Source organism: Corapipo altera, unplaced genomic scaffold (genome assembly GCF_003945725.1).
Source record: "Corapipo altera isolate COAL_440 unplaced genomic scaffold, ASM394572v1 0, whole genome shotgun sequence".
Taxonomy (NCBI): domain Eukaryota; kingdom Metazoa; phylum Chordata; class Aves; order Passeriformes; family Pipridae; genus Corapipo; species Corapipo altera.
In genome coordinates, this window is record NW_020884872.1 from 71,216,984 (window position 1) to 71,227,010 (window position 10,027).

Below are 10,027 nucleotides of genomic sequence, written 5' to 3' on the forward strand. Positions count from 1 at the left end.
CCGAGCAAACATGAATTGGATGAACTAATTGTTAGATGGACTGAAAATTAGCTGGACCATTAGGTCAAAGAATAATAATCAAAGTTGTGATGGGCCATCTGGCAGCCAGTAATGAACAGAGGACCCCATAGAATGAGACAGGAGCAGATATTGTTCAGTATTTCCATCAGTCACCAGGCTGATGACACAGAGGGCACTTTCAGCACATTTGCAGATGATAGTGGATTAGAAGCAATGACAACTGTTAACATTTGGCAGAGCTGGTAGAGAGTCAGTCCAGAGGGACCTTGAGAAACTCGGGACCTATGACAATAGAAACCCCTCAGAGTTCAACAAGGGCAGTGCAAACCCTATGTTTTGGTGTAGGATGGCATACTTCTGCCTACATAACAGCTGTACAGGAAAGGATCTGGGTTTTGCTATGAGACTTCAGTAAGAATTCAATGCGAGTGAAGCAAATGATACACTGGAGATGCATTAAGAGCAATATGACTGGTAACCAGAGTGTAGTTATTAATCCCTTCCTACTCAGTGTTGCCAAAGCTGCCACCAAAATATTGTCCCATGTTAGGATCCACACTTCAATAAGTCACTGAGAAACTGAAGAATGGTCAATGGCCACAAAGAGATGCTGAGGGACACGGGTTTAGGTAGTCTGGCAAAGAGGTGGTTTAGGAGAGGTCTAAAACCAGCCTGCACCTACATGAAGGGGAATGACAAGGACAACAAAGCCAAACTCTCCACAATAGTGGCAGCTATATATAAAAATCCTAGGCTTCAATGGAATGAACAGGTTTGTCTCTTAAGGGGCCTGAAGGAGGGTCACAAAGCGGACCCCAGTGATGGAATTCTGACCACCTACTCCAGCTGACAGCTCACTGTCTAGCTCTTCTGTGGGTTGCCCAGTCAGCTCCCTCCAAGCCAGTGCCCATCACTGCCCTAGGAACTGCTCATTTCCACAAGTTGTCTCCCAAAAGACAGCATGGATGAGGTGGTGCTAGGTTCTTCCCACACAACCTTTAACAGGACTCTATTTGGCATTCCACTCTAAAAGGCCTCCATAAACCTCACACAAGACAACACAAAGCCTGTTTTGCATGCTAAAAATACCACTCTCATGGGCTCAAACACAGCTTTCAAATAATTTTGGATATTTTGTACTGCAAGGGGTAAGAAAAAGAGGCAAAAAATTATCATTAAGGACCTGAGTATCCCAGAGGGCCCAGAAGAGTCCCAAGATTGAATGCTATTTCATGTAGCCCAGCCAAATCTAGGGACAATTAGATTTATGGAGAGTGGGTATGGACCAGTCCACAGTTCACAGGGACCAGAATTCAGTATCCAGCTCTCTTTCAGCTGGCAGCATAGGCACAATCATGGAGACTTTCGATCAATTGTCAGGAGAAACCTCTCTTGTGGCCAAGTCATGTCTGCCAGCTCAGTTCTCTACTGGGAGGATACTGAAGACCAGGAAGGGCACAAGCAGAGGTGGAGCCCATTGTGTTGCCTCCACATAAGCAAGAAGGTTTTATAATTGTCAGTTCCCATTGTACAGCTCGCAGGCACGTGCCTGTGTGGCGTGGCTGGGAGCAGAAGTGACATCTTCTTACCTCTCCTCTGATGTGCCCCCACAAAGGTGGACCCCTGAAAATCCCAATTTCCTCCTGTGTTTTCTCCTTACTGTGCAAGAGGACAATGAAGGAAGCAAGACAGCTCAGTGCCCAGATTAAAATAAAAGTATCCATATCTTACTTATATTTTATCAGTTTCATATCTGAACATCTCATTAACACAGGTAAATAGACTATAATGTCTTCTAAGCAAGCTTGCTCAGAAATCCCTGAAACAATCAAAAGCCAGAGAAAACAATTCATTGCATTTGATGCATCAGTCCTTGGAATTGTATCTCTATTAGGCAATACCTCTTTGTTCATTCACATTAACCTAATTGCATGCATATTTATTGTGCAGTGTTCTTTAGCATCTAGGCAAAATCAAAGATGGTTGTTTCACTACTGAGATGGCAATTTTGAGTAAGAAATATGGACAGGTTTATATCAGTCTGTTAATGCTATTCCATTATTCAACACCAGAGCTAAAATTAGCAGTCACCTCAACAATCAGATGCATATTTTATCTTCAAGGTATGAGCCTAAATTAGCACAGACCTCAGCCTCCTATCAGTAGCCCTTAATTCTAGATAGGGTCTTCTACACCAAGATCATTGGCATGAGAAAGGCATGTGAGATTCAGACTAACTGTTTAAATGCTAAAGGGTCTCCAGAAGTCACGCTCCATCTGCATCCATTTACTTTGTGCTGAAAAAACATAAACATCCAGATATGACATTTTATAAACCTTTTTAATAGTAAATCATTTCCTGATACCTGTTTGAAGGAAAATGGGGTCAAACCCACCTGCAGAATTACACCTGATTGTGCTCACTGCAGAAGCACCAGTGCTTTCTTGAGGCCCTCCTTAAAATGATGAGACACCTCTCCCTCTGCTGGGTGGCCAAGGGATGGGGAGCCTCGGGAATAGAGCAGGTGCTGTATCTCATCTGCACATTTTAATTACAGCCAAAGCCTTGTTGTGCAGCAGCTACAAACCAGCCCATTAGGAGGGGTTTTTTAATAGCCCATATGTGAGTAGTACTTGGGTAGATGTAAAAGCTCCCTCTTGACAAACGTGTTTTAAGTACCGCTAATACGCAGGGACATTGCCACTTGAATAGGATACAGGACACCTCAAAGAATGCAATAAACCCAAACAAAGCTCTCTGGTTTAGCCTCTATGTGCTGTCTGAGACACGAAGGAGTAAGACAAAGGGTAAAAAAAGTCATGGTTCTGATATAAAATCCTGAAATGTTCCTCCTGCCTGTGCTGATGGAGTGGTTACTGGTGCTGGACATAGTGGGATAACAGCCAGGCCTTTTCTTTCCCAGCATTTGAGTGTAACCAATATATTTTCACCCAAACACCTAATCACATCCATGTTTATTGCCTGCTATTGTGTTACAGGTAGGCAACACCACCTTAGCTGCCTCAGATCCTAAGGGGTTGTCCTTAACATGCTGCTGCTGCTGTGATTTCTCTGTGATTCATGCACTGGTCAGGATTCTCCCAGATCTAGGGTTAAAGAGACCTTTGAACGTCTTAATAGCAAAAAAAGAAATGGTATCAGTGGGAGGTCTGCTTGCTGAGTGTGCTTCAGATAAAACCTTGCTCTTAAAGGCTCATGGAAGGGGTCAGGCTATGAGCCCCTGACAACAGGCATATTACTTTGCCTGCACTGGGTTTTTTTGCAGGTATATTGCTTTGCCTGCTTTGCCTGGGGTTTGTTTGCAGGAGGGGAAGGAAGTATCAGCTGCAAGTCCAGAGTTTTTAGTTCACCTCACTGCCCCAGCGGGCAGAGAATGTAGTCTTCTCAAAGGTGCTGCCAGTAACAGTATTTGTTGATATTGGCTTACCATCCCAAGGGATAAAATTACTATTAAATGTTTGCAAGGACCATTTGAAACCTGAGAAGAGGATGTTTTTAGAAACGGGGAAAGAGCCAAATACCTCAGAAGAGAAATATTCCAGCTTTAAGAATTAATTACCACTTCCAAGTAATGCAGGCTGACAAATAACCTTGCCCAATTTCCTGGACGGATACATTTTAATGGCAATATTGTGCACAGATCAAGAGCAAAATACAGTTGCTGAACCATGACCCTGCAAGCTCGGGCAGATGCCTTTGCCCAAACACTTGTCCAGCAAAGCCCAGAAGAGGAAGCATGGGGCTAAAGCAGCCACCTACACACAGCAGCTCACACTGTGAGGGCCTCTGAGTTGCTTCTAAGGATGGCTGTTTTCAGTCACAAAAGAAAAACATGGATACCAAACTACCAAGTACACTTTTCAAAACAGCAGCTATGACATCCATGAAGTTCTGTAATCATTATGCAAAATTCACTACATAGCTTTTCAGTTGTAAATCAAGTATCATAGGGCAGTGGAATGAATGCTCAATCTCCATATCCTAATTTTTCTTTTGGTAGTGTGGGAAGATAGTATATAATTGGTTATGGTCCACAATATACACAAGTCACAATATGTATTTGTACTTCTTTTGGTCAAGAGCATCAAGCATTAAATGCAGGAAGAAAACTTCATAAGCCAATTTTCTCAAAACCATTTTCAATAAACAGGTTTTGCTTTCTTCTTCTTTTTAGATAGGTGAAACCTTTTTAGATAGGTGGTGGAACAACAAGTCTGAGAATCAGTAGGGTTTTCTGGAAATCTGAATTGTCACTAAGTATCCCAGATCCAAGCTGACCTGCTGTTTTGAGAGCCATGCTCTAACTCATAATAAGCTTTTCAGGAACATCACTCTGAAGATACCTCAGGAAGACAGCTCTTTGGGGCATTGTATGTACTTCAGTGCAGTGACCCAACAACAGCATCACACCCAGAGATGTTGCTTCTAGAAGGACAACTGATTTGTGATCCTCACTTCAGAAGAAATTGAAGAGATCTGCTGCTATACTGGTGTGAATCACTAGCAGTCAAATGCCAAGTGCAACAACTGCCACGAAAGGTCACCTTTGCATAAAGGACTTTATTCTGAATCTTTTCATACCTTCCAAGATAAACAGCAGATTCACCAAAAGCTAATTAAGTCCCCCAGGAATAAAATCATTTTACAGGAGGTCCCAGCATGGGATGCAGATTTGCTCCTAGTCATCCATCCATCCATCCATTCATCCATCCAAACCTTGAACACTTTTGTTCCCTATCTGAAGCTTGAACCCACTCTTGCCCTTAGTGTGCACACAGTCCTCGTTCACAGTCTGTCTTGTCTATCCATGGGCCTTCATATGAACAAACCACAGAATAAAGCATGAACCTTCAGCACTCACAATCGCATGTGCTGAGAGCCAAGTGCCTGTCAAGAGACACTGAGGAAGTAGCCTGGGTTCGGTTGCTTGAGTAGGACAGAAAGTGAAGGGACACCATAAAGCTTTTTGAAGAAAACATTCCTATCCCTATCTAGGGATCTGCAGCTCCTAAACTGAAGCACACAGAACAGGTTGATGGCAGCTGCTATTTTAAAATTCATGAAGTCTTAAAGCATTACTGGATGATTTCAGAGCTTGGAGCTAACTAGACAAAATAGTCCAAGAGGGGGGAGATGCTGATGTAGTAGCAGCCATAATAATGCATGATGCCGCACATATTCCTGCTTCTGAAAACCCACTCATCCATCTTGTCAGGGAAAATTGCTGTGATTCTGTTTCATAGCGGAGGTGGTGGGAGGAAGGATGCAGTTGCATATTTTCCTCTGATAAAGGAGAAAGGCCAAGCTATGCTCCACTAACCCTCCTGAAGCCACCCTGGCCTCTGTGTGAAGGGTTTAGAGACTGTTGAGGGCAAGTACTCAGTAGGGAGGGCATAAGTGACTCAGGAGAGAAAAGCCTTTGGAGCTCCTCTGCTAGCACTTTTCCTCCCTGCCCTGGTGTGCCCCTCTTTGCCTGCTCACTCAGGACTGAAGAAGGTGCTGGCACAAAATGAGCTGGGACCCAGCAGACTCCTTCTCTGCTTTTGCTGTCAGCTCATGGTGGAAAACTGGGTGAAGGCAGATCTGCACCAGCCAGGGCAAATTCAGACAAACAGCATAAATGTCTAATTTATGTACCTGTATCCAAAAGTTATTCAGAATGGCCCAAGTCAGCTGCTGCCTTAGGCTAAAGGTAAGACAGAATAGCCCTCCCTCCCTGCCGTGGGCATGCTTTAGTCAGCCAGGTTCCGCATTACATCCCCAAGAGGCTCAGCCTGCTCCTGATATGTGGCCAGAACAGCCCAAGAGCATGAGACGCGTGAGGAGAGGACGGAAGGGTTTGCACCTTGATCTGAACGTGGGTGCCTATGCAGCAAGGACCATCTCTTCAGCCTCTCCCCATAAGTGAAAGAGACTGGGCAAATGACTCTTTACCCTCCTGCTCTTGCCTATCCCTGCCCATCATGTGCCCACTGACTCCTGTACTAACTCTCCCCATGTACCACAGTGAGGCCCTGAGCTTCTGCTTTGCCAGGGGTAGCCAGGGGCACCTAAAGTCTAATTTCCCCATGAACGTGTGGCCTGTGTGATGAGTGCAAGTCTGCCAGGGATGTGCTCATTCTCATCAACCTTATCCCCTTGCCCCCTTTGACACCCCAGCTCAGCATCAGGCCTGGCAGAGCAACTCTCCCAGTAAAGAAATATTTAATATGTGTTAACACGTTTACATGTTAACACATGTATTAACAAGTTTAAACAATACTTTGATTTGTCCAGGCTGTCACCATGCTTTTGACATGAATTAACTCCAAGTGTTTGACCCAGTTGTAAGTCCCAGTTTCAGTCTGTTCCTGCAGGTCTGGAGCTGCCTCCCTTTCAGCTCTCCTGTTCCCTTTGGTAGAGCAGCACAGGGCCTTCAGGGAAGAGATATACAGATAACATGCCTGGACTGACATAGGCACTTATCTCTGGGTGAGAAATAATGCTGCTGGCATTCCATACCCCTACCCAGTGCTAACACAGGCCTCTGATGCTTCCACTAAGAACATAATCTTTACCTTGCTCAGTCACCCATCCCTCAATTTCCACCATCAGGAAGGCTTTCATTTGCAGATGAAGAGTGGAGGTGGCCCAGAAAGCTTCAAGTCTCAGGGGGTAGAAAACAGAGAATGCCCCCTCACTGCAAGGCAAGCAGCTACTTGCCTTTCCATAAGAAAGGAAGTGGTCTTTGGACCTAATCTATGAGATTTTAAAAAATAAAGTCTTACTTGTGTTGCGCTCAAGTGGGGACAGCAGTTTGCCCTGTAGAGATTAATCCACTTCCACACTTTCTACTCAGCATGGAATAGTTTTATTTTTTACATACATATTTCAAAGGCATACTTGAAAAGCAAAACCCACATTCCATGCTTAGACATCCAGCAAACAGTTAATAAACCCCATTCTAGTATGGTTTAGAGCTTATGTGAAATAAGAGTAAAAAGTGACCTGTTTCCAATAGCTACAAAATTACCCTGGGGAAGATAAAGATGTGATTCCTTTTAAATGTAGCTATTTCTGTTCAGGGAACCTACGCATCAGTCCTTCCTATCACACGTCTCCAGAGAAAGCAACAGCCATCCCACACACTCCTCTGCTGCGGATTGCTCAGCACTTTGTTCCACGGTAATCTGTAGGAGAAACTCAACCCTCCTGTTAAGTGCTTGAGGCTTAAAAGATTAATTCTGTGGAATGGATCACTAAAGCACATCAGAAATTGGAACTCATTCCTAACAGCTTATCAGCATTGAGGCTATTACAGGTGCAAGCAAAACAGCAATTTTGAGAGAGGAAAGCGGTCCTGTTATAATCAGCATTCTTACAGACAGTTTCATATCTTCATGTTGAATAGAGCTTTTTTTTCTTCTCCTAAAAAGTTTTCCACCAAAGCTTTCCAAGCACTTTAAAAAGGCAGGTGACTTACAACATTATCACTCCCATTTTACAAACAAGAAACCAAGGCCTCAAAAAAAAAAAAAAATCATTTGAGTAGCATAATACAGCAAATCCCAGCCCAAAACAGAAATGGAATCAAAACCTCCAGGCAAAAACTCCCCTTCTCCAACTACTTCTATTTAATTGCTATGTAGCCTTTTTTTTTTTTTTTGGTAAAATTAACCCAACCAGTCAAATGAGAAAATGGCAAGGAAATTGCAAGCCTCAACATACTTACTTCTATACTGCTGGCATTAGTACAAAAATAAAGATTTTTTTTAACTAGTTTACAAAAATAAAGTCTATTGAGTCACACAGGATCTCACTGGGAGGTTTATTTGACTTTGGAAGATAAAGCCTGTTTGAAACGTCTCTTGAGATCTTGCATGTTGGGAGATTTGGGCCGAGGGATGATGGATGACCGCCTCCTGTCCATGCTACCAGTATGCTGTAGTTTGCTGACCTCCTTGCAAAGATACTGGAAGACATCACAGACGCCTTGGGAGTCATCACTCGTGGAGATTTCCAAGAACAGGCTGCCCAGTTCATTTGCCAGCTGTAGTCCCTCTTTCGCCTGTACTTGCCTGGCATGGAGGAGGTCTGCTTTGTTCCCCACAATAATGACGGGAGTCCTGGCATCTGGGTGGACCTTGCGTATGTGCTGGTAGAGCGGCTGGACTGACTGGTAGCTGCTGTAGTCTGTGATGGAGTAGACTAGGAGGAAGCCCTCTGCCCACTTCACACACCTGGACAGGGAGTCCAGCACTTGCACACAGTCCTCCTGCACCTGCAATATAACAGAGAACACAGATTCAGCATTGGGTGGTGAAGTATAAAGTCTATATCATAGACAGCATCGTCAAGCAGGTCCAAAGGGAAGCCTGAGTTCTGCCTCAGGAGACTACGTCTGGGCATGTACGAAATTTGGGCTCAAAAGCTGAGCCTTTGAGTGGCAGAGAAGAACCGATCGATCCAAAGCATCTCCGTACCTGGATGCACCCCGGCGTGTCTTGGATTTGTACGGCAACGTGGTCCCCCTCCAGATGGACCAGCCGGGAGTAGAGGTTGCCTGGGGAGCAGAGAGCCGTGAGCCGCGCCCGCGGGGCCCCCGCCGCGCCCGCCCCGTCGCCCCCCGCCTCACCTGTGTTGGGCTCGTAGTCCCCGATGAACCGCTTCGTCAGGAACCGCACGATCATGGCTGAAACACAGAGCGGCCGCGTTAGGCGGGACGGACGGACGGACGGACAGACGGAAGGACAGGGGAAGGGGACGGGCAGCCCCGCGCCCCCCCGCACTCACCGCTCTTGCCGACACCGCGGGCGCCCAGCACGGCCAGCCGGACTTGGGCGCCGGGCGGCCCCGGGGGGCACTCGGCGATGGGCGCCAGCAGGAAGGGCTGGGACATGCTCGGCAGGCGCATGAGAGAGGCGGCTCCGGAGGGCTCGGACTGTCTCCCTTCGGCTCAGCCGGCAGCGCCCAGTGCGGGTGGCCCACGGCGGCTTTTAAAGGTTCCGGCGGCAGCACCGCCCCGCTCCCGCGGCACCGCCTTCCCCGGGAACCGCTGGCCTCCGGCTGGCCCCCCGCACCGCTCTCCCCACGTGCCCCTCAGTGGCATCCCCCCGCTGCCCACCCTGGCTGTACCCCTGCCCCTTCCTCCCCACCACCCTCCCTGTTCCCAGGGCGTGGGGTGGCCGCGGTGGGCGCAGGCACCAGTGGGCTGGGGGAGAGCCCAGGCAGCCCATACAACCTGCGGCCCAAGTTTGGGGCAGGCACTGCAGCACCCTGCTGTGCATCGCCCCCGCCCGAGGCAGGCAGGCAGATGCCAGCAGAAGCCTCACTAGGTCTGGGATGTGCACTTCCACACCCCAAACCAGCCCCAACCACTGCAACAGGCTCCAGCTTTATGTACCACACTTGCTGCAGCAAAGGACTCGAGTCTCAAAAGAAAGGAAATGATTTATTCTTTTATCTCAGACTATTTTGTTTTCTGCACCCAGCCACATTCCTCCATTCCGTCTTGAAATCCCAGCTTGTGGATCAAGCAACTGCCAGCCTTGAAACCTAAGTGGTCTTGACTGGGCCCTTTGGATTTTTGAAGTGGAAGAATTTCAGAGAAGAAAGGTTCTCCACCACAGGCTGCCCTTACATGAGCCTCAAACCTGCAAGCAGCTGTGGGGATGTTTCAGTCTCTGCAAACCGTTGCCCAGGCTTCAGCAAAGCTGCTTCTGCTGTGCACTGCTTTGTAAGCACGTAAGTGCTTACAAGATAAATAACCCATTCAAAGGCTGCTTTCATTTTTATCAAGGAGATAGCACATGCCAGCAGGATACAACACAGAAGAGGCCAGTGGTTGGTACTCAAAAGGAGTGATCTCACAATACTGAAGGATGGAGTTACTGTGGGACCTGCTGGGCCCTGGCTGTGGGGTTGATGCCCAAGGGCAGCCCAGGTGGCCCTGGATGCCCACACAGAAGCAACTGCGCTGAATCTTGGCAGAGGTGGGGCTGTGCA

The 10,027-nt window shown here is 46.9% G+C and overlaps 1 protein-coding gene across 1 annotated transcript; it reads right to left on the reverse strand.

The window, feature by feature from the left end:
* Positions 1 to 6,874: 6,874 nt before the first annotated feature.
* Positions 6,875 to 8,990, reverse strand: RASL11A (RAS like family 11 member A). The gene is made up of 4 exons (XM_027636288.1): positions 8,816 to 8,990; positions 8,658 to 8,714; positions 8,506 to 8,585; positions 6,875 to 8,303 (listed from the first exon to the last, which is right to left on the reverse strand). Exons 1-4 carry the CDS (start codon positions 8,934 to 8,936, stop codon positions 7,851 to 7,853), a joined length of 711 nt encoding a protein of 236 aa, XP_027492089.1. The 5' UTR covers positions 8,937 to 8,990; the 3' UTR covers positions 6,875 to 7,850.
* Between the last annotated feature and the right edge of the window lie 1,037 nt (positions 8,991 to 10,027).